A 25,941-nucleotide genomic window follows, 5' to 3' on the forward strand; every position below is an offset into this window, starting at 1 on the left:
CACAGAGAAGAAGGAGGAGGGGCGAGGGGATTGGGGGTTCCGAGGGGGTGGTGGGGGATGGGGTAAGGGGACAACATAGGAAATGTAAATAAATCATCCAATAAAAAAAAAAAAACTTGAAAACCAAACCATAAAAAAAAAAAAAGAAAGAAAGCTTTTCCTATTGTGAGTGTTTCGAAGCCAGCCAGGGAAGTGTCACCAGCAGGTCTAGAGCTTGTCCACTCCAAACATACACTCCATTGCTGCAAATTTCCTTTGTTTCTGTCTTCCTTGCATTTTTAAGGCCACAAGGTATATAAATGCAGAAATTCTAGGAGTGCAAAACTGAGTTCAGAGAAAAGATGAGGAAAGTCAGAACCACTGTGCAGAGAAATAAATCAGTCACCGCCAGTTCACTCAACAAGATGTTCCCTGTGAAACATACATTCTCACTTCAACAAAATGTTAATGAGTGTGGCAACAAGGAGCACACTCACGTTGACAATGATGAAGACAGCGGGGCTCTTGCAGAAGCCATTACTTTAAGCTCGTCACATGGATTAATCCTTGCACAAACACTCAACGCTCCCAACAAGCGTGGACATCATCATCACACCCACCCTGCAAGTGTGGAGCCTGAGGTTTAAGGAAGTCATAGCTTTTTTCTGAGAAATCAACAAAATTCATACGCAGGCTATACTGTGGTGTTGCTCATCTTTGCCCCCTGGACGTTCAAAATCCAATTTTGTAAAGCTGTCATTCAAAATAGCATCTGAGAGCCGCTCCTGAAGGTATCTTTCCTGACCTCACTGAAATTCAAAGACATGGAAAACAAGAAACCACAGCTCCGCTGTAATCTCCCAATTCAAAGCAGAAACAGAAATGAAAGTGTGAAAAACGTGTTGATCTCCACAAGCAGCTGGAAAATGTAAATTAAAATAAGACAACGGTTGTCTCAGTGTCTGTAGAAAAATAGTTCCAAGGTCCACCACAGACACCAAAGTCCACTATAGCCAACTCTTTCATATAAAGGATGTGACATTTGCATAAGTCTGTGCACAGCCTCCTATGTATGTGAAATTATCTCTGTACTATTCATACCACTCAACACAAAACAACAGGAAGTGCACCGTTTAGATGGTAAAGCACACTGCTTAGGTGGTATAGCTATTGCCTCTGAGTTGGAAACATAACCCCCAGAGGGAGTCTCATAACAAGAGACTTACACAGATCAAGATCATAAAACATGTGGCTTTTGGTCATGGTGCTCAACATAAGCTCAGGAAACTCAGAAAGTAAAAATACACACCGGACACTCCTCTAGGCCAAACAAGCAGTAAATAGTTGCTAAAAGGGTAATCTCTTTAGGGAAGCTGCCTGAAAATTGAGCAGGGAGCTTCAGGTCTGTGGCTTTCAAGAGCTCTCATGCACGCTGGGTTGTGTGATGGTTAGCTTTTACTGCCCACTTTCCAAAAGCCCAGAGTCACCTGGGAAAAGAGACCCTCAGCTGAAGAATTGTCTCGATCAGATTGTCCTATACTCACATCTATAAGCGATTTCTTTAATTGATGACTGATTTAAGAGGGCCTGACCCACTACTATCCCTAGGCAGGTGGGCCTGGACTGAATAAAAAAGCTATTTACATAGTGAGCCGGAGAGAAGCCAGTAGAGAACACTTGTCCATGGTCTCTGCTTCAAGTTCCTGTCCTGCTGTAGTCTCTGCTCTGCCATCTTTCAACAGTGGACTGTAACATATAAAATAGAATAAACCCTTTCTTCTCCAAGTGGCTTTTGGTCATGATAGTCATCACAGCAAGAGAAAAAAAAACAGATCAAGTACAATTTTCAGTGATGCATATGCTTCTCCGCTACCCATGTTTCAGAGTGGCCGTTTGAATGGGAATTTCCCCTATAGGCTTAGACATTTGAACAAGTGGTTCCAGTTTGGAAGTCCTGTTTGGGAGGTTTAGTAGATGTGACCTTCCTAAGGGAGGGTGTCACTAGAGGCAGGCTTGGAGACTTTAAATCTTTATGCCACTGTATCCAGGTTAGTCTTTCTGCTGTGTTTGCAATTAACGATGTAGTCTTTCAGTCCCTCCATCCTCCCACCACTCATGCCACCTGCTGCTATGCCTCTGTACCACCAAGATGGAATCCTATCCCTGTAGACCCTAAGCTAAAGTGAACTCTTTCTCTAAGGTTGCTTCTGGTCATAGTGTTGTATCACAGCATTAGAAAGGTAGCATGTGCAGTAAGGAAGTCCCTCATGAACCTGTAAGTAAGCCCTGTTAACTCATTAGTTCAACAAACTACCTTAGATTAAGGCATTTATTTCATCTGTTTTAATGCCTTGACAGGAATCAATATTTGTTCATGACTTCCCAAGAAAAAAATGATTCAACAAATTATATAATGGGTGACAAAAAATGTATGCATTCAGAACAGATACAATATTTTAAAGTATTTTACACACACATACACGCACATACACACACACAAGTATGAAGCTATGAAGGGAGAATACACATAGGAAAAGCTAGTTGTATTTTTCTTTCAATACAAAAGGCTGAACAACATTTGAAGGCAGATAATATTATCACCTGGAAGAACACTAGGAAATGGAAATTTCATGCTGATATTTTAAAAAGCTATTGAAATTTTAATTTAAGGCTAATTCTTAAGAACTGTAAAATGTAGCCTACTGTATAAAATCTGTGTCTGTTTCTCCCAGCACACCAGTATTTAGAAAGAGTGTTTATAAATCTATGTTTACCCTGTCCTGTTTAGTAGGGTGTATAAAGTTTCATTTTTCTAGCCAGTAACTTCTTAAATTCAATTCTGATGTGATTTTTTTCCCAATATACTTTAACTTTTTACAGTTCAAAAAGGATTTTGTGAACTTTTGGTTTGTAAATTTTTCTATTCAAATGTTGCCTTTTCAGCTTAAAGGGCACCATGAAAGCAAGGAGAACAATAAAATCCCATGACCACCATTAAAGCCAGCAGCAGGGTCCCTGGATTCGTCTTCCCCTGCATCATCTGTTGATTTAAAATATCTCTAGATATTGATGATTTGTTTTGTGGCTGTGGGAGGAAAATAAATGTTGTCTATGTTGGCTGTTAAATATTCTAATCCATTTGCATCATAATCGATTCTTATTACCTAGTGTCCACATCAGCTGTTTCTGTCAGACACATTTCTATACTGAGCCAACATAGCTAGCAAATAGGTTAGAATTGATTTAAGCATGTCACCCATAAAATAAGTAAAATGCTTTTACTGTAACTAATTAAAGTAGGCAAAAATTATACATCTTAGTCATTAACATGAATGAACTATATGTCAGATAAAATATAAGAAGTTCTGAAATAGATATATTGGAGGCCATGGATAAAGTGTGATATCAAGGGAATATAAAAATAGTTATTGAGACAAAATGGCTTTTCATGCTGAATCAGTTCAGAACCCATCTAACTTACAGTCAAAGCCTCCTATTTTTCAGTCACTGCTTTTGGAAGGCACTAACTTTCTTACAATTCGCCCTCTCAGTCTGAAAGCACACACTGTGGGGGCTGATCTCCAACTCACGGAATTTACAAGAATTTATGACATACTGACTCACATAGAGCTGTAAATAGAGCTATTTATGTCAAGACACTTAGGATTAGTTCTGATACATCAGAATAAATTAATCAGTGCAAATGGTGATGAGAGTGAGCAGAGACTACTTCTGAATCTTGAAATAGACATTATTTAAGGACTATTTTGAACCCTCTCCTGATGACACACCATAGGAAGTCCTCCACATTTCTTCTCTTAGCCTTTCATTGCCTACCATCGAGGACCACTCCCTTGAATCAACTCAAAACTATACTAGTTCTGCAAACCAGTCATGATTTGTCCAACTGGCCTTCCACAGATGACTGAACCTTAGCTTATATAAATCAAACTCACTTCTGTATATCAAAACTTGTTCCTTCTAATTGCTGTCTATGAAAGGCTTCAAAACCCAAATGAAACTCAAAGTCTCAGCTGCTAACATAAAGCCTTTTCCATTTCCTCTGCTCTTTGGGCATCGTTCCCGTTTTTTATCCTCCTAGGGGTGCTGCTTCCAGTCACGTTTTTCACTGCTTCTCTTGCAAGATTTATAACAGATCCATAACTGGTCTCTGTCTTCCAGTTTCACACTTTCTGAGCTACCTTCCACATTCTGCTAGGGAGACTGCTGCAAAACACAACGGCACCATATCATTTCCCTTCATAATCACTGCAGGTGTGCTATATAGAGATCCAAATTCCGTAAGCTAGCATTTAAACTTCGCATGTTCTAGCCTCAGCAATCTTCCCCCTTCATCAGACACTACAGAGGATGTCCTGTGCTCCTTCCAGCCAAGCCACTCTCTGAATAAACTGTGCTCTTTTTAACTGAGACCTTTACAAATAGAGTTTCCTTATCTAGAAACCTCCTACACATCATTGCACACATTCCAATATCACCTTTTCTAGAAAGAAATTCCTGATATTCCAACTTAGCATCAAGTTACTTTCTTTTTATGCTCACTCCTATACCTCCTCCCCCACCTACAGTGTCCCACACAACCCAAGCTGGCCTTGAACTCACTATGCAACAGAGGCTGGCCTTGAATTCTTTATCACCCTGCCTCCAACTTCCAAATGCTTAGATTATAGGCCTATGCCCCACCTGGCTTTGTTTTCTCATTTATTATTAATGCTAATGTTCATGTCATTTTTTAAACTGGTCACCTACTTCTGCCTTACTAAATGAATGGATGTCTTCCTGACAAGTCTAAACATGGGTGTGTCTCCTTTTCAACTTCAGGCTTAATTATTATCTATGGTGTAGGTACAGTCCTCTTCCAAGTTATTAGTAACTAACTTGTCACATGTGAGTGCTTTTCAGAGCTCTTACTTGGACAACAAAGCATCAGCGTGTTCTCCTTATGAATGATAATGGGCTGGCTTTTCCATAGTAACTCAGAAACATCTATAATGTCACTAATCTCCTCTAGTGAACTTCATCTTGACATTACACTATATTAAAACTCAAGGACATTATGAAAGTTCTTACATTTTCTTTCTGGGTGTAAAAGTGAACATGGGAGATGAGAATCAAATCAACTGCTGACAATTTGTTTTATTCACTAGTGAAATCCCCGCCCCTCCCCCATTATTACATTGAATATCCACTGAGGGGGAGAGAATATGAATATATGAGTGTTCCTACTTTCAAAGCACTCATTTTTAGGGGGAAGGATATCTAGACTGAGAGTAGTTCACCCAAACATAAGGCTCTTAACTACCTCAGGTAACTTCTCCTCACCAGATGACACTTCGATTGGACAGTCTCCATCCAGTCAGTATATTCCAATGAGTAGAAGTCATAGATTCTACTTACAATAAAGATGGGTCTTTTTCACTGAGAAATTATCTCATGCACAGTGGGAATAGTCAACAAATTCTACAGAAAAAACTCTCCTCAAATTGTAGAAAATAAATCTTACCAGTGCTAAGGCTCAGGATGTGCATTATTGAAAGTTTTGGATAAATTGAGACCAGAAACATAAGGAAGGAAAAAGAACTAGCTCGGTGAGCCAGGGAAAGAGCAGTAGTAGCCATCCAAAGAAAGTGGCAATCTTAGAGCTTGTTATTACGGCAGTGTGGGTAGAGAAGAAGAGGAAAGGGAAGGGAAGACTGTGTTGACGTTGTAAACATCATGCTGGCAATCATGCTGGTTCTTCTGGGCCTGGCATAGCATACAAGCCGCTACCGTGTCAATGAAAAGTCATCAAAGAGTTTTATGAAGTGATTGGACTCAATTCAGAAGAGTGATGTCTAGTTGTAGCCTAAGGAGGTGGGGTGAAGGGGCACAGATGCATGCTGGAAGATGCTGTACCAATGAAGGAGAGATATGCTGAAATCTTAGACTGGGAAGGCACCAGTAGAGTCAGGGAAGGGGCATCAGCTTGAGGCTAGAAAATTGACAGGATTCTCCAGTACACTGGTGGTGAGGGCTGAACAGAAGGGATAATACTGGGCTTCTGTCTCTCTGTTGCATGTCAGGGCATTCTCCTAGATACCAAAAAATGCAAGCAGATGAACTTTGTCAGAGGAAGGTAGAGACACTGGTTTTAAACATAACAACACATTAAGATATAAGCATAGCCATCAACTGGGCAGTCAAGGCTGGATATGGAGAACAGAGGAAACGCTTGAAATTACCCAGACAGAGACAATAGAATAGAGGACACTGGGGTTCACAAGGACTCCAGCTATCTTTAGACTTGTGTGTGACCCTCGTCCTTTGTCTGTTTTGTTGTGTGTGTCTTACATAGTGACGTCTTTGTGCTTATTCTCCATGCTTACCTTACTGGTGAGCACTGCTGTTTGCCTTCTGTGTTACTGGCTCATTTTTGTATGTATCTCTAGCTGCTCATTTTCTTTCAGACAAGTGTTCCACTATTTGCTTATTCATGCTCAGGGAGGGTAAAATCCTACAGCTCCTCTCAGCTTCATACAGCTCTCATGGTCCTTCTCAGTCACTCCCTGCTGCTAACAGCCAGAGCAGTTCGACCTGGGGCTTTCCACCACAAATATTTCCTTCAGCTAGTTCATGGGCTGGAGTAATCAGTTCTGGGGCTTTAAAGTGACTGAATGAATCTCTCTTCAATCATGCTTCACTGCCCTGTAGCCCCTTGCCCTTTAGGATCACACCCCCCTTTGGTATAATATCTCTCTCTGTCAGGGAAAGCAATGGATTGTGGGAACTGTGGCTGACAAGCATGGTGCTGACTGACTCTATCCAACCAAACATACTGATTTTCTCATCCGGGAAACAGAATTTTCAAGCTATAGGTTAATGTTTCCCAATCTTGAAAGCTCATCATCACAAACACCTGGGAATCAAAAGTTCTACACATGGAGAAAGACCTTATTCCAAGAAACTCATTCCTGAGGTTTGAGACTAGGTCTGCTCATCCTAAAATCAGAAGCTTCCTTCCAAACTATAAGAACACAGAAAGTCATAGTTGCCTGAGGCAGTGAGGAGCAAATAAGTGTCAAAACAGGCCTACCAAGACATAGGTGCCAGGGGCTAGGAGCTGTATAGTGAATTCTGAAGCAGAAAGGGAAACTCCCTACCATAGGGCACAGTAAGACAGAAGCAGGCTTGGTGCTTCTGAGAAGCTGCCCCTTTGATCTGGTGGGGTGCTTATGAAGAGTCAGCAGCCAGAGCAGGCCATTCTGGCTTTGGCAAACATTTACATATGATTAAGAAGGTAGAGGGGAGTGAGAAAACTCTGTGGATAGAAACAATCCCTAAACTCAGAGACACAGTGTCTGTGGGGGCTGGGAGCCTCCACAATGGTTATGCATTCAATTTCTATTGCTGAATATTGCCATAGGTCAACAAAGGTTATGGGCTTTTTCTAAATTTTGTTTTAAGCTTTTCTGCCCTTATTATGCACCTCGCTTCCTCAACCTTATTTTTTATTAAAGAAAAAAAAGAGGTCAAAGATTTTATAAACGAGACTGTGAGCCTATTTTAAATGTGGGTCTGAGAGCTAAAGCTCGACTGTATTACTGAAATGTCAGAAATAATCCTGTCTGTAGCGCAGACTCTGAAGTAGAGCGTGTACATCCCCCTTAACAGCCCTCAGAGGTGCAGCAAGCAGCACTGTGCTTAAACCTAAGAGCGGCTTCTGAGGGAAGGATAAAAAACTGGGTAGTCATGTGAATGAAGAAATATATTTTAAAGAGGTTTTAGTTTCTAAAAAAAAAAAAAAAATCTGTGTTTTTCTATCGCTGCAAATAAGAATTGTGACCTTGCTAATTAGCATTATAAGGATAATTTAAATTTCAGAGAGTTTGCAAATCACAATTTTTTTAAAGATAGTGAGTATTTTCTCCTCTTGAACTAAATCTTTCCTTAATAAGTCAGTGTGGCCATGGCAGATGCATCTCGGGCACCACTGGCCGCTTACTATTAAGGGTCTCGGAGATGGAATATGGAAAGCCTTGCTCCACTTCCTCAAAATCAGTTCTTTGTCAGCCAATGAGAGAATGAGTAGAGATGCTTTCCTCTCTTAAAGGCTATTACCATGCAACCTAGCTCAAAGCAGGGCTGACCCTGTCTCTCTATAAACAAACGAACTCCACCCCTCAGGGCTGCATGGAGGGTTTATTCTGACGGTAGCGCCACAAGCTCGTGAGCTCAGCCAGTGTCCAAGTCCTCTTTTTCTCCCATCTGTGAGACAGGGGAACAGATAATCTGGAGGCAAAATTGAAATCCAAGATTGAGGTGAAATCCCCGAAAAATCTATCACTTCTAAATATGACTCCCTAGAAAACTGTGGACAATGGGCCCACCATCCGCCTTCAGGGAAGCAGATCACTTGCTGGATCTCAGCAAAGCGCTTGATTTACGGGTGCAAAGAAGACAAGGAAGAGACAGGCCCAGTTTCATCAGTCTCTGAAAATCCTCCGAGGAAAAAGGATGACACAGAACTCTGTGCTGTGGCTGCTCCTCTCCAAGAGGAACCCGTGGTTTTAACTGAGTGAAGTGAGCTGGCTGGAAGACAGAAACCCAGAAGGCTCAACACAGAGAAAGGAGTTGATGTAAAGGGGCTCTAGGACCCTTGAGGGGATGGCTGCTGGTCTCTGGCGTGAGAAACATAGATTCAGGAAGTTAGAAAGCTAAAGTACAGGGACATTTGGTGAGCATCCCAGTGAAGAGCTGGGATGAGAGACCTAAAGCTGTGTACAGGAAGGAGATGCTCCCTCTAAAGGGCCAACAGTGAGGATTTGAGGCTTTCCCGGACAGGCTGCTCCTGTTGGAGCTACTCAGTCTGGAGCCAGCCAAGGACAACATGCAGGAAAGCAAGGCTATGTTCCAGTCAAATTTTATGAATGCTGAGATTTAAATTTGAAATCATGAAATGTTCTTTTGGTAATGGACTGTAGGCTCTAAGTTACTAATTTCTGCTATACTAGACTTAAGAAATAGCCTTCCCCGTCCATCCCCCACCTCCCATACCACCCCCAAGCACCCACTCAGCCCCCTTGCACCTCCCTTACCCCTTGCCTCAGCTTAACCTTTAACTACATAGGTCAAAGTATGAGCTCGAAGACAGGCTCAAGATACCATGCCCACTGATGTCACAGAAAATCTGCTGCCTTTGTTGAATTTAGAAGACATTTAATGATGACTGAACCCTGGATTATAAAGTCACTCTGGAGTATCTTTACTTATCAGTTTCTCCATTTGTAACTGAAGATGCTAATTACTGTCATTTCCTTCTCCCCTGTGGATTTCTCTAAAGTTAATTAATGGTCACATGTTTTAATGCTGCAAATGCCCTGAGACACTTAAATGAATCCTTTTGTAAATCTGCCTTAATGAAAAGAATAGAAAGACCGGAAGTAAAAAGCTATACACAAATATTTGCAATCCCTTAGACAATAACACAAGTGCCTGTGAATGTTTCCTATCTTTTTTATCTTCCTGTTGTAGTCTCAGCGGGGATCTCACGGTGTATCCCTGGCTGGCCTGGAACTTGCTATGTACACCAAACTGGCCCTTCTTGCCTTTGTCTGTGAGTGCTGGGATTAAAGGTCTCCAGTTCCATAGCCAGGCACGTCTCAGGAGAACTTTAATACAGCCTCTGTACTTGCTACCTCCAGCAGTCCTTGTGTGTGTACATGGACTCTCTCACTCCTCCTCTGACAGTGTCTATAACAAGCTTGAACAATGTCTTCAAGGTTCTCCATTCAAGCCATGTAAAGGACCATGTCCCAGCGGTAAGTTCTTCAACTCCCTGCCTCCACGGCTCTTCATTTCTGCCCTATCAGCCTCACTGCTTCTGTGGCCACAGAAAAAAATGCAAGCCTTCCCCTGTCCCCAGCCAACACCCTACACCCAGAACAGTTCTCTGTTGTGCTCTTCCCTGTTGGGGTTATTGTTCCATTATTCCTCTGTATTTTCACATGCTTATCCTATCTCTTAAAACCTTTATAAACACAGTGTTATCTTTCAAAATAAAGGAAAGCTTCCCAGCCCTCAGGATCTCTTCCATCCAGCAAAGTGATGACATGTCTGCTTACCTTAGCAAACACAAAAGGCTTCCAAAAGCAAGGAGTTCCCAATGAAGCAGTCAGAGAGAGGACTGAAGGAGCTGAAGGAGTTTGCGTGCCCCATGGGGAGAGCAACAATATCAACCAACCAGAACTCCCAGGGTCTAAATCACCAGTCTGGGAGCACACAGAGAGGGACCCATGGTTCCAGCTGTATATGTAAGGGAGGATGGCCTTGTCGGGCAAAGGTGGGTGAGGAAGCCCTTGGTCCTGTGAAGGCTGGATGATCCAGTGTGGGGGAATTCGAGGATGGGGAAGTGGGAGTGGGTGGGTGGGTGGGGGCACATCCGCAGAGAAGCAGGAGGAGGGATGGGATAGGGGGTGTCTGGGTGGGGGAATGTGGAAAGGGGATAACATCTGAAATGTAAATAAATAAAATAGCTAATGAAGAAGAAGAAGAAAAAGAAGAAGGAGGAGGAGGAGGAGGAGGAGGAAGAGGAGGAGGAGGAGGAAGAAGAGGAGGAAGAGGAGGAGAAAGAGCAGTGGGTAGAAAAAGAGTTAGAAAAAGATAAATCAAAAGATATTGCTTAATACATTAAACAACTAATTTCTAAATATGAGGAAGAAAAGAGTTGGCATTCTAACAAAAGATTGATACCAGATATAAACTTAAATTTTGGTGAAATTTGGAGTAATACACTTGTTATACCAGAAGAAAAAGATTACTACCCAAGGACAAAAAAAATCAGCTGATTTACTCATGTCTAGAGAGATGACCAAATGGCTAAGATCACTGATTGCTTTTGCAGAAGACCTGAGGTCCTTATTGTGGTCCACAACCCCTGGTAGCTTTAATCCCAGGGAACCCAGTGTTCTCTTCTGAACTCACCATACACAAGGCACACACATAGTATGTATGTGTGTTTGTGTGGTGTGTGTGTGTGTGTGTGTGTGTGTGTGTGTGTTGTATGTAGGCAAAATACTAAAACCTTTGTGATGGTTTGTATATACTTGGCCCAGGGAGTGGCACTATTAGAAGGTGTGGCCTTTTTAGAGATGTGGCCTTTTTGGAGTAAGTGTGTCCCTCTGGGTGTGGGCTTTAAGACTCTCATCTTAGCTATCTTGAAGTCAGTATTCTGCTAACAGCCTTCATATGAAGATGTAAAACTCTCAGCTCCTCTTGCACCATACCTGCCTGGATGCTGTCATGTTCCTGCCTTGATGATAATGGACTGAACCTCTAAGCCTGTAAGCTATCCACAATTAAATGTTGTTTTTATAAGAAAAAAAAAGATTATTTTCTGTGTATGTGCCATCTCAACTCCAAATCACCACTCACTCTGGCTGCAATCTGGCTTCTGTTTCTGTAACTGCTTGGCATAGCCTGGAAACATTACCCTAACTCCTTAATCATCATACCCTGTAGATGCATCTCCATCTGGAATCGACTGCCAAGGGGAAAGGGTACAGTCTACATTTTGGGTTGAAATAGATGACTGTGGGTTTTGTTTGGTTGTTTGGTTTGGTTTTGGATTTTATGGATAAATTCAACCATAATCAAAATTCCAGTAGGGTTTTTGTACTGAGTTCAGTTAGCTTTTCATAAATGGTATGAGAAAAGACTAAGTATCCCAGATGCTTTTAAGAGTAAGACCTTGTAAAGCCTTGATAATTAGGACAGTGTGGAGAGGATGGCTACCAGCTACGTCGTGCTTTTTGACTCCTGCACCTACTGCTGCTGTTCCCAGCCCTGTGACCTCATCTCTAAACTGCCTTGTCCCCTTCACAGCCCTCTCCTCTTCTTGACTCAAGGCTCTCTGTCTCCTGCCTCCCTCCCTCTTTCTTTTCTTCTAACTACTCTGAAGACTGTTCTAGATGTCTTCTTAATCTAAATGAAGTTCCTGAAGTCTCAGTTATTCTGGGTTTCAAGTATCATTGTCTACTCATCACATTCTATCTTTTTGTGGAAGTAGAGGGTTTAGACAATTTGTGCACACATACCTTCTCTGCCCCCTCAACCATCATTTAAACATGTACTTCTAAGGTCTCCAGTGAGCCCTGCACTGACAGATCATGTCCCCCTTGTATTCTGTGGCTCAATACTGTCCCCATTACTGGTTCTCTCTCCTTCATTTAAATGGCCTTGTCTCCCAGATTCTGGACCATGACAGCAGGCTAGCTTTCCTCTCCTCTCTTTGGCTGCTCCTCAAATGTCCAAACAGTTCTTACACTCTCCTTCACCCTGAAGAGTGAAGATGCCAGTCCTCCATGCTCTCTTCTCTCTGCGCCTGTCAGTAATACCATCCTCTTTTTGCAGCTCAGTTTCCCATGCCTTTGTGAGCATGACTTCTAGTTTACAGCTTTATCTGAGACCCCCTACCTGGCTTCCTGCTCACATTACTAACTACTTCCCCAGCTGACAGCTCCACTTTCATTTCTTATAAGTAGGTTAGATCAGATCTGAAACTCAAATTTAAGTGGGAAGACTGCAAATTTATTTGCAAAGATTGCCAAATCTACAACAATCAAGCATGTTGAAATGAGACTCCTAATTGTCTTTTTCTCTGTGAGCCTTCAATCAACTCTCTTCCAGTATTCCCCATTTTCCTAATTTTAGTGGACAGTACTCTGTCCAGTTCTGTAAGCTATAAGTGCAAGAGAATCATACTCGACTTTTCTTTTTTCCTTATCTCGCAATCAGATTCATCAGCAAATTCTGAGAATTCTTTCTACAAATGCATCTCACATAGACCCACTGTCTTCCATTCACAGTGTTACTGAGACCCTTTGCTTGGAATATTCAAGGAACTTAACACTTCCCCCATTTTACACCTGCTACTACCTACCAAAAGGCAGCTAGAGAAAGAAGTTTAATGAACAACACTAAAGGACCATCAGTAAATAGGATCTCAGTAAATGCTCTCCGGCTCCAAACCCTTCAGTGGCTCTGACCAGCCACCTCCCTGCACTCATCTCCCTACACTCACCTTCTTGTCGCTTTCTTCTGCCCTCTGTCCTGCAGCTCACAGGACTTCTCTGTCCTTTATCGTCTTCACTCGTGTGGTGTTCTTTTCACGTAATTCTCACCTCACCTCAGCTCCATCTGTTTTCCCTCTTTTCCTTCTGTCTTTCCACTACATCCATCCTGGGACTTTAATGCTGCCACAGGAAATAGTGAACGAGCACATGACTTATCCAAGTGTATAATGGTTACAGCCCATTTATTCCAACCAAGTGTATAGTGAAGTGCACATTGCCACACCAGATTTTTCTGAATCCACACTGAAGTCCTTTAAATTCTTAATATGTACTTGTTTGTAAGTATCTTCCAGGTGGTCTATCTCACTACCTGTTTCTGATCTGATCATAGAAGTTCATTTACCCACCCAGACTTAACCATTTGTATTTTATACTACAAGACATCCTGAGCACATCCCTATTACGATTTACTAAGCACTTTCTTTTACCCGTTAATTACGGGTTTAAGGACATCCCCTACTTTTTGATCTCCCTGGTAGCCACAGGAAGTTAAATTTATTGTTATCTCTGTATTATAGAAGAAGAAATTTGGTTTTATTTTTTAAAGAGTTTGGTAAATTAGAGTTATTGTGTTACAAGCTTAAAAACTGGTTCATCAGTGAAGAGCACATACTGCTCTTGCAGAGAACCTGAGTTCAGATCCCCAAATCCACAGTGGCAAGTCACAACTCCAGCTTTAGAGGATCTGATGCCCTCTGCTGGCTTCTTCAGGCAACTTCACACATATGCACACACTCTCACACAGATACATGTAATTACAAGTAGAAACCTTTAAAAAGCAGTTATTATTTGAGAGACCAAAACAAACACACACACACACACACACACACACACAATATGTATGCATATATTATATAATATTTCCTTATATTTCATTCTCCATTTGATTGTAAGCATATCATGGATAAGATATCTTTACAAACTTATTTAAATATTCTTGAAGACATTATAAATTTTAATTTTTGAATATACACATATATTGCTTTATAATTCTACAGTCTTTTATTTACAAAACGTTTGATAAGCCTTAAAAAATGAAGAAGCTCCTAGGAATTTGTAAATAATACAAGTGATTTATCCCTCAAAATATATTTCAACTAACAAGCAGTTTGGTATATTAGTGCATTAAATTTTAAAAAGCTATTTTTAGCATATTTAATAAGCAATTGGCCTTATAAATAAACATTAGCAAGTACAAATGTCTCAAGAGAACCTGATAATGGAGCTTTGGTAATCACTAAGAATTTTATATATCTCTTAAGGCATTTATAAATATGTTATAATCACTTTACTTTCACTTCATAATTCATAATTAGTATTGTGCCACCAGATGGAATATGAGGTTATTTAAATGATATTTCTTAAGAAGCACACAGAGAAAAAGATCCTCTTGGATAAGTTATTTTTGCTCTACTCTTTTCATAATGTTTACCTTACCACCAGTCAGACACATACACACACACAAATGCAAAAATGCACAAACTACCCATTTTACCCTCTTTCTCTTAGGGTAAACCATAAAGTATGCAGGAACACAAATGAGTTGAGCCAAGAAATATGGCTTTTACCAAGGAAACACTTGATTTTTTTAGCTCATTAGTATGTATGTAGCAGGAACTGGGCATAAAATTATATAGGACATGTAAGCTTTGCTGGGACAGAATGGGGTGATGTATTTAGACTTGTATAATGGAACCAGGGGTGATTGTGTTTATTTTATAAATTTAGAACAAATTGCTTTGTAGACATAAGAGTGGTGCCATATACATTTACAGTGTAATAAAGTGACCGAGTAAGCTAAAGTCAAACAAATGAGCACAGATCCCAGCTTCCTCAAGCTTTGAACAGTTTCTTAATTGTTCACACTTAGATTTATGTAGACACGAAGTGAGAACAATATCTCACTTAAAGAAGCTGTAAGAATTCTAAGACTCCAAGTCATTCACTACCAAAGTACATCACTGCAATTCTATGGAATCCTGCCTTGATCTTCTGCATTCCATTCACCACCAACCCCACACAAACTCTGTAAGCATGAGGATTTCACTTGCCCTGTGTATTACTGTATTTTAAACATGGGTAATCTGAAGCTCTCAATAGATGTTCAAAGAATAAATGATGAATGGAAAGATGAAAAATAAAGGCAGCCAATGAAGAATTATGAGAGAAAAGTAAGAGAAACGGGTAAAGCTAAGGCTAAGCATGCTGTCTAGGAACTGACAGGCCAGCACTGACTGTCAGTTGGAGGTGTGACGATTTAATGCTTCAGTGGGACATTTCGCCCACAGTTAGTCTTTTTGACAGGATTAGAAGCTACATGCTAAATATATTGATGTGGGTGTGCATGTGTGTGTGCGCAAGCATGTGTGTTTGTGTTTGTGTGTGTGTGTGTGTGTGTGTGTGTGTGTGTAAATACATTTGGAAACCTTTGTGTATATATATGATTTTAAGGTAGATTTCTAATAATTTATTGAAAATACTATGAGCTTTTAAGATACACTAACATTCAGCCAAATAATCTCCAGTTTACATAATTATCAACTGTGATAGAAGTCCCAGCTCCTGATTCCATAACCAACACTCAGAGAATTGTGTTTGCAAAAATTGCAATTCTTTTTATTTGAATTTTGTTACTACTCATGAAAATAAAAATATATTTTTGTATTTAATTTTTATAAGTTTCTCTTAATATTCTTATATTCTTTATACTTTCTGGTGGTTTTTTCTTATCTATCTATCTATCTATGCTTCTTTCTTCCCCTCTTTCTTTCTTTCTCTCTTTCTTTCTTTCTTTCTTCCTTTTCTTGAACCTAAAATATGACTTGGTTTGATTTGTTTGGGGAGATGTGCTTAGATTAAGGTAACTAATCCTTTATTGCTATATATGTTTCAAATAATTTTACTAACTTCTTTTTTCATTGTTTAAGTGTTGTGCATACAGGAATAACCCGGTCAGTGATTAATGTAGCTATAAGAAAAGGCAAGTTATGAATGCTTTCACATGACCGTCTGGATTTAGGCTGAGAGACTAAGTTCCACTCAGAGCTCATGACATATTTCTTGTTGACAAGACACGTCAGGAACACACTGTGAGAGTGGAGGGAAGCCATGATACTGAGAAGGAAAATGGGCAGTAGTGAGAGTCATCTTATAATATGAAGGCATTTATGCCACTGAATTGCTTGAGGTAGTTGGAACAATCAAGTTTCAGACCTTTTGCAGCATTAAAAAGTGATATCTCAATCTCCTCATATTTTATAAAGATAGATGATAGCATATCAAAAGTCATGCTATATCAAAACACTTCAATTTCTAAACTAAAAAGTGGCATCATTGTTAATTTTGTCAGTTAACTTCTTATGTAAAAGAATAACTCTTATAGGAATGGGGAAACATCAACCACAGCACACTCACTTTTTAAAAATATTACTTTCTTTCTGTTGTACTAAAATCAGACATAGCTAAAATCAGCACAGAATATGTCTAGTGGAAGCTGCCCTTTTTTCTAATGTATCTTCTTCCTCTGGACTCTACTCAGAAATAAATTCTACACATACACATTTGACATTCCTAAGCTGTAATCAACCATACCCTGTGTGGAATATCTAATAGAAAAATATGTTACTTGTCACAATATTTGTTAAAAAAATCAATAATGTTTAAAATTAAGATCTTTTAAAAACTGTTGTAATGTTGCTATTGCTTTAGAAGAATTCACTTGTTTCAAAACATCCATGCTTTACTGACATATTGAATCTTTAAGCCCAGATGCATACACTGTCCCAAGTGTTTCTGAAGAGTAAGATCTCATTAACTCTTTAAAATCCTATCCTGTAAGCCTCACTCATGAAGAGCCTAGAATCCCAGTTATGCCACTTAAAAGAATAAGATGTGAAAATAGTTGTTGATCCCTGACTGTTAGTTATTAGTCACAGAATTGTGGGGAGCAGTTCTTTTGTCGTTTTGATTTTGGTCTAGGTTAACCTTGTTCAAATGAACATACTTAGAACCAGAATGAAGAGCAGGCTAGTACCTGTCCAGTCCAGTCTCTGGACCATCTTAGATCTCTTACTTTGAATACTTCTTGCTTCAGCTGAAAGCAGAACTATTACCACTGCAGTCATTTGGCTTGCACTTCGATTGATACAGCTAACATTTTCCTGCATTTTGACTTGTTAATGTGATGATTTCTGTTACTTCACAAAAGTAGTCCATAAATAAAAGAAGTAGTCTTTAAATAAAAGAAGCACAAGTTCCAAGATGTTCTTTCTATGTCTAGTGGCTTTAAAGAAAATACTGCACATACACTACACACTACATGCAATGAAGACATATTGTATTGTGAATTCTGGTGTAAATGATGGATGTTTAAGATTTTAAAGCTGACAAGAGAAGTAGCAGGGAACAAACAGCAGTGGTACCTCTGTAACCAGGCATCCCCATCCCTGCCTCAGGATAGCTCCTGTAGATAAAGCAGTATGTTTCTCTTAAGGCAGCTAGCTCTTGGTAGACCCCATCCCCCACATTTATTACTGTTACTGTTATGGTTTGAATAAGAAGTGACGCCCACAGGCTTACATTTAGACCACCTAGCCTTCAGCCTGAAGGACTACTGAAAGGGTGTGAGTCCTTTAGGAGAGGAGAATGATGGAATAGAATCACCGGAGCAAGGCTATCAAGATTATGCCTGACTTTAGTTCTTCTATATCCCCTGTCTTCTGGTCTGTGCCATGTTAAGACACACCACCATCGTGGTCTCTGCCCCACTATGGTAGACTGTTTCATCTGAAACTGTTCTCCCCTAAATGGTTCTGTCAGGTATTATATCATGGTGAGGAATGGTTTAACACTAACCAAGCCTCAGGGAGCGACGTGTTAGAGCACACTGTGACACTGTAGTCTGTTTGCCTGATGGGTGTTCAAGCACTCACAGTTAACACAATTGAGGAAAATGAGCAGAAAGGGCTATGGAGAATATCATTCTACTCTGTGGAAGGGTGTAGATGTTCTTTCCCTTTTATGACCTCTTTATGTGATGATCTGCAGAACAAATTTCATTCAAGGCTCAGTGACAGCACTTTTGAATTTCTCATGGTTGATTTGTATTTTGGGGCCTGTTGTATCATTTTTAACATGTTAGTAAATGCTACTAGAAAATTCTCAGAAGTGTCTGACTTGTCAACAATGGATTGAGGCCGTAGCCCTGTCCTCAAAGAATCCACTTCCTGTTTAACCCTCACCATTCTCTTCCACTAAGATTTCTCCACTAATTTTAACTTGGTTATGCTCTATTCATCTCCTACAAGTGCTTATGCCATTAGTAGGAAAACAAGAAAGTACAAACATACAAATGTTCTACACATGTGTACTAACCTGGGCAACTAACAGAATCTCAGGGTCTGAGTGTGTTAATGTATGACAGGATTCTAGTTCTTTAAAAAGAAAAAGTTTCTCTTTCCAAATGAAAACTAGGAAAGCAGCAAAAATATTTATTCACATATTATAAACTCTTACATTGTTTTTCTAATAATAAGACCACAAACAGCATGTGTTGAGTTCTGAATATCCTCAATGTCTTCTTAACAATTGATAACCAAAAGAGAACTTCATAGTTCCCATTTTGAAAGAAAATAATTTAAATTAAATCTTTTTCGAAATAAATAAAAGACATAATTAAGCAAACAACCCTTAGTTTAGTTTAATTGAACATTTAATAATCCTTTTCAGACAAAAGCCATGTAGAAGTAGATGGATAGTAATAGTTTTAGAGTTAATTAACATGTGAATAAGCATGCAGCTTGGGTGTGTGTCACAAAGCCAGAACTGGACTTTCCAACTCCCTATTCTTTTCATCTATTCAAATGTCATATGTGGACACACAGATGGGAAACGTGCACTAATCCCAAAGCCTACATGCTATACATATGGAATCTCTATACTGGAAATATACTATTATTCTTATGCTTAATCCAGTTTGGTAAGAGAAATCACTAGAGAAAATATCATCAAACATTTCCAATATGCAAGATCTGTGTTCCTTGACCTTATGACTTATGCCCCTTTCTAATTGTGTCCCATTCTATGAAAACTGATTCCAAATGTAATCATCTTCAAACTGACAACATTAAAGATATTTAATGAAATTATATGTAAAGATATATATTCTCAAGGCAGCCCTGTAAACAAAAGGTTCTGGTCAGTTACTACCTGTTTCTGTGAAGGTCTTGGGAAATCTGAAAGGTTGCTAACAGTGTAAACAGTCACATAGAGTAAGATATTGGTCTAGCTGGAACTATCTATAGCAAGCTCCTCAGTACCCAATGATACATTGGACCCAACATTTCTCACTGATTCATTTAACTCAGTGACCATTAATGATTAAAATCAATTAAAATTCATAAAGAGCTATGGTATCCACTGAGTAATGAATTCATTACATCAGAGAGATTTTAGAGCCGTTTATAGACCTTTCAATTATGGTTCTGCTACTGACTTTTTTTTTTAAATGTTAGCTAGCAACATATCAGCCTACTATTTTATTATACATGAAATCAACATAATTTTTTGCAAGTGAAATATAAATACTAGTTAAATGAGAGACAATTGCATGATTACATTTTCTAGATGACTCAGAGCTTGATTTTCAACTGTGTTGCCTGCTATTAAAAGTAACCAATAGCATCTACAACATTAGCATAATGGATACAATTTTGTAGAGTCTTAACTGTGCCTTTAAAAATAATAACCAGTGGTTTTGTGGTAGACATCATCCAGAACAGCTTCTTTTCTTTTTAAGTTTCTAGTAGGGATACATATTTTCAAAAATGTCTATAATGTATAGCAATCTGAAGTTTTGCCAAGATGAAGAGGTCATTTAAATCCGGGAAGGATGGAAACGTATTGTCTTTTCTAGTGTCACAAAGAACCTATTATAAAGCAACAGAATCAAATATTCCAATGCAACACTTGGTTTGTGTGACTGATCATTGACCAATGGTCCCCAGAAAACTCTGCCCTGAGTGTTTAATCATTTCCATCACCCCTGGACAGCAATGTAAGACCACATATAAGACCACAAATAGTTATTCTCCAGATTATAATGTGCTTAAAAAAAGATAGGTGAATCATTTGTATCTTTAAATATTACTAAGAAAAATAAAGCAAAATGGAAACACAACAGGGCTTTCTAGATATGAAAAATAAAAGACACTGTGTGGGGGTAGCAGAAATTCCTCTGGGGACCAAAGGGGTAACACTGACGAGGGTCAAGGCAGGGAACCATTAGAGCCCCAGGCTACATAGAAAGAGGCTTCTAAAAAAGAAGTACTAACTCAAAATACCATTAACCATCCTTTTCTAAGGAAGATAATGAATATGAATTTTCATACTTTCATCCAATCACATTGTAGGAAAAAAAAAAGAGTCTGCTAACTATAGCACTAATGGGGAATTGGAAATTCAGTTTAGTGAGAGAAGCAATTGCTCTTAGTAAAAGGAAAGGTCATGACCAGGATACCTGGGTTTACCTTTGCTTTGCGAAAGTGGTAGACCACCAGCATGCTGACAAAGTCCAGCAGCATACACAAGGCTTGGAAGGAGATGATAGCAAGCCGCAGGTACTTATCTTCCTGGACAAAGCATGGGCGGTCATCAGCACAGAAGGGGCAGCCTTCTCGGCAGGGCAGGCAGACATGGGCTTCTTCTGACACATCCTTTCTGCTTCCTGAAAAATGATGATCAGGACCCCTTCCTGAAAGTTGCAAATAAAACCACAATGTCATTTGTATCTCCAAGGTAAGTGAGAAAGAAGAGAGATAGACCATCGCCATTTTCTATTAATTATAAACATTTATAAACATTTCATCAAATCCCCTGCTAAGAACTAGTTACTTCACTTTTTGACTCAAAACTCTGTTGATTCCTTTGATTTAAAAATTGTCATTTGGAGTAACTGAGAAAAACAAACAAGCAAATACCAGAAACAAAATGCCCCAAGGGCAGGGACCAGTCTGCTAAGTCTTTGATAACTTCGTCTTCCACTTGTGGCTGATGGTACTCCCTAAAGCACGGGCCATACTCCAGACACATTTGTTAAAGAACTAACAAGAAGAAGGATGGGAACGTAGATGTGTTTGATGTATCAACTAAACGTACACTTCATTTTTAGAACGTCTTGACCCAGATGACAGAGAATCTAAAATCAGACTATTATCATTCCTTAATTCAGAAGAGATCTCATCTACCAAGTTTTTCCAGTCTAAATTACATAAGATGGCACATAAACAACAGTTGTTCAGTGTGCAACTGCTTAACAATGCCACATGATTTAGAATCAATCCATACAATCTCTCATGCAATCCCCACTGACACTCCATGAGACACCTCTGTGCTGTTGGTTTCTGCTCCTATTGATCTGATTAATTATTCAATTGTCTGCCTTACTTATCAACCTTAAGTTTGCACTGAAGGTCAGTACCAAAGAGTATCAATTGTTGCCTGGAGCAATACATACTGAAAAAAAAAACTAAGACTGTTAGAGAAGAAACAACAGAAAGCTCTGGAAGTGAATATAAAATTTGCAGAGAGAAGAAAGCATGTTTAAGTATTTAGAATGTCACATCAGAAAACTAGAATCTTCAGGAAAACATCTAAGTTTGTTGAAATATGATGATCTACTGTCTTAGTTAGGATTTCATGGCTGTGAACAGACACCATGACCAAAGCAACTCTTATAAAGACAACATTTAATTGGGGCTGGCTTACAGGTTCAGAGGTTTAGTCCATTATCATCAATGTGGGAACATGCCAGCACCCAGGCAGGCCTAGTTCAGGAGAAACTGAGAGTTCTATTTCTTCATCTGAAGGCACTAGGAGAAGACTGGTTTCTAGGAGGCTAGGACAAGGGTCTTAGAGCCTATGCCCACCGTGACACACTTCCTCCAACAAGGCCACACCTACACCAATAAGACTCCATCTTCATGCCACTCCCTGGGCCGAGCATATAAAAACCATCACACCTAGGAAAGGCTATCATAGCTAAAGATTTTAACCTTGAGTTACCTCCTAATGATAGTTTCCAAGCTAGTGCCAATAGAAAATAGGCTACCAAGGCTTACAGACTAAATATATAATAAAAGATAATATTATTTCAGTTGAAGTCTGTTGAATAAAGAAAATATTGAAAGTCAATGGGGCCAGGCAGTGGTGGCACACACCTTTAATACCAGCACTTGGGAGGCAGAGGCAGGCGGATTTCTGAGTTCGAGGACAGCCTGGTCTACAGAGTGAGTTCCAGGACAACCAGGACTACACAGAGAAACCTTGTCTCGAAAAACAAAACAAAAACCAACAACAACAACAACAAAAAAGTCAATGGGACTAAGAACAGTATGAAATGGACTTAGATTCTGTGTTGTGTTATCTTCAATGCAAGCAAGATTTTGTTGCAGTTAGAATCTGCAAAAGAGCCTTTGGAAGTTTAGGGGAGATAGAGAGAGATAAAAGAGTTGTAGACACTGGACAGAGAAACAGCTCAGTGATTTGTTCAGCCATCATCAGAGAAACTGCCTCTTGCTTTCCTGGCACCTGGGACTTTCTAGTAGCTACCCCCATTTCCCCATCCCCACTGCTACACACCTCCATTCAATTTCCTGACCCTCTGTATACCTTCTCTGTCTCCTCCCACACCTGGTCTTGCCTCCCTTTTACACCCCCCCTTCTCTCCCTCCCAGGTCCCTCCCTCCCTCCACTTCCCATGATCCTCCTTCTAAGTAGGACTAAAGCATTCACACTTTGGTCTTCCTTTTTCTTGAGCTTCATATAGTCTGTGAGTTGTATCATGGGTATTCAGAGCTTTTGTCCTTATCAGTGAGTACATACCATGTGTGTTCTTTTGTGACTGGGTTACCACACCCAGGATGATATTTTCTAGTTCCGTCCATTTGCCTTTGAATTTAAACCAATCATAAAGAGTCTTTTATATCTCAGCAAAGCAAATATGTGTTGAGAGTTAAAGGCAAGTTTATTTTTTTCAGACTAAAAAGGATAATGAAATTACATATGGATATATTTATATATACATATAGATGCTCACTCATCTATCAATAAAAAGCTAGATTGATTCCAATTCCTCACTATAGTGAACACAGCACCAATACATACGGTGGTACAAATATCCCTGTTGTACGATATTGAGTGTAGAGATAGGTAGGGATGTATGCCCAAGAGTGAGATATCTGGGTCATAGGGTACCTCTACTTTTAACTTTCTGAGAAATCTTCAAATGGCTTTTTGTACTGACTGTATTAATTTGCACCATCAAATTGCAACAGTAAATATCTTTCCAACATTTGTTATCAGATTTCTTGATGACAGCCACTCTGACAGTGGTGATGTGATATCTCAAAGGAATTTCAATTTCCATTTCCCTAATGGCTAAGGATATTGAACACTTTAAAAAACAGCTATGGGCCATTGATGTTTCCTTTTTGAAAACTGTTTCTTCAGTTCATTTCCCTATTTGTAGATTGACAGTTTTTATTCCCTTGATGTTTAATTTGTACAATTCTTTGTTAATCCTAGATATTAGCCCTTTATCTGAAGTGTAGCTGGTAAAGATTTTCTCCTATTTTCCAAGATGGCTGTGAGTTCTATTGAGTGGCTCTGTTGCTGTACAAAAATGTTTTATTTTCATGGAGCCTCACCTATTGATACTTGAGGTTAGTTCCTGTGCTACTGATACTTTGTTCAAAAGTTTTTTCCTGCTCTGAAATTTCAAAGGGTAACTCTTACATTTTTTTCTAAAAGTTCAGTGTCACAGGTTTTAAAGTAGAGTCTTTGATCCATTTGGAATAGATTTTATGCAAGGCAAAAGACAAGAATCCCATTTCCTTCCCACAGGTAGAAATCCAGTTTTACCTGTTTCATTTGTTGAGCAGGCTATCTTTTTCCAATGTATGTCTTTGTCTCCTTTTCGTAGCTTTGTTTATTTCTGGGTTTTCAATTCTACTCCATTCATCTACCTGTCTATTTTTATAACACCAGGCTTCTTTATCCCTATGGCCCTGAAATGTAATTTGAGATCAGGTGTTGTGATGTATCCAGCACAGTTCTTACTCTTTAGGATTGCTTTGATCATACATGGTCTTTTGTGGTTCCATATGAGTTCTTAAATTGCTTTTCCTAAACCAGTAAAATATGACATCAGAATTTTGGCAAGTTATGGATGGCTTTAAACCTGCAAATTAATCTTAGTAGAATAATCATTTTCATAGTATTAATTCTGCCAATTAATTCAGTAATGGGGGGGTTCTTTCCATTTTCTAATATCATCTGTGATTTCCTTTGTAAACATCTTGAACTTTCTACTATGGGAGTTGTCCTAGTTAGAGCTACTATTGTTGTGATGAAACACCATGACCAGAAAGCAAGTTGAGAAGCAAAGGGTTTATTCAGCTTACACTTCCAGATCATATTCCATCACTGGAAGAAGTCAAGAAAGGAACTCAAACAGGGTTGGGATCTGTAAACAGGACCTGATACACAGGCTATAGATGGTTGCTGGTTATTGAACTGATTCTCATGGCTTGCTCAACCTGCTTTTTTATTGAACCCAGGACTATCCGCCCAGGGATGGCACCACCCACAATGGGCTGGGCCCTCCTCCACTGATCACTGATTTAAAAAATGACTTACAGCTGAATCTCATGGAGGCATTTTGTCAACTAAGGCTCCTTCTCTCTGAAAACTATAGCTTGTGTCAAGTTGAGACAAAACCAGCCAATACAGAAGTCTTTCACTTTCTTAGATATATTTATAAATATTTAATTTTTGTAGTTATTTTGCATGAGTTTTTTTTCCTAATCTCTTTCTCTTGAGAATACACTGTTGGTGTAAATGACAGTTACTGTTTCCACATTCGTTCTGGACCCTATTTTTTGTTTATTATGTCCAAGAGTTCTATAATAAACTCAACAAGAGTCTTTCAAGTAAGGAATTATGTTTTCTATAAAGAAAGATAGTTTTATTTCTTATTTTCCTATTTTCATCCCATTTATGTCTTTCTCTTGTTGAGTTGCTATAGCTAAGACTTAATAACCATATTTAATAAGAGACTGGAGCTACATTCAATCTACTTTTAAATGCTCTAGATCTTTAGATCTTTATCATGAAGGCATGTTGAATTTTTTTTATTGGATATTTTCTTTATTTACATTTCAAATGTTATCCCTTTTCCAGGATTCCACCCCCCAAAAAACTCCTATCTCCTCTCTCTTCCCCTGCTTCTATGAGGGTGTTGCCCTACCCACCCACCCACTCCTGCTCCCCTGCCCTTGAATTCTCCTACACTGGTCCATTGAGCCTTCACAGGACCAAGGGCTTCTCCTCCCATTGATTCTCGGCAAGGTCATCCTCTGCTACATACTTGGCTCAAGCCATGGGTCCCTTCATGTGTACTCCTTGGTTTAGTCCCTGGAAGCTCTGAGGGGTCTGGTTAGTCGATATTATTGTTCTTCCTATGGGGTTGCAAACCCCTTCAGCTCCTTCAGTCCTTTCTCAAACTCCTCCATTGTGGACCCTGTGCTCAGTCCAATGGTTGGCTGCCAGCATCCCCTCTGTATTTGTCAGGCTCTGGTAGAACCTTTCAGGAGACAGCTATATCAGGCTTCTGTCGGCATGCACTTTTTGCTTTTCAGTGTTGATTGAAGTAATTATGTAGTTTTTGTTTTGAAATTTATATAGTGTAGAGTTCAATTTAAGGCAGAATTCAGATAAGATTAAGGCAATAAGATGCAGTATGGTTTATTGGTTTGCTTGAAAGAAGAATCCACAC

General features: G+C 39.4%; 1 protein-coding gene across 1 annotated transcript in view; it reads right to left on the bottom strand.

Moving 5' to 3' along the window:
- Gpr158 (G protein-coupled receptor 158) overlaps positions 1-25,941 on the bottom strand; it is a 353,010-nt gene that overhangs the window by 148,485 nt on the left and 178,584 nt on the right. The window contains exon 4 of the mRNA XM_028764948.1: positions 20,636-20,859. Within this exon, the coding sequence (XP_028620781.1) occupies positions 20,636-20,859 (224 nt within the window). The remainder of the gene's footprint in view (positions 1-20,635; positions 20,860-25,941) is intronic.

The sequence above is a fragment of the Grammomys surdaster genome, unplaced genomic scaffold, assembly GCF_004785775.1.
Source record: "Grammomys surdaster isolate TR1022 unplaced genomic scaffold, NIH_TR_1.0 146, whole genome shotgun sequence".
NCBI lineage: Eukaryota > Metazoa > Chordata > Mammalia > Rodentia > Muridae > Grammomys > Grammomys surdaster.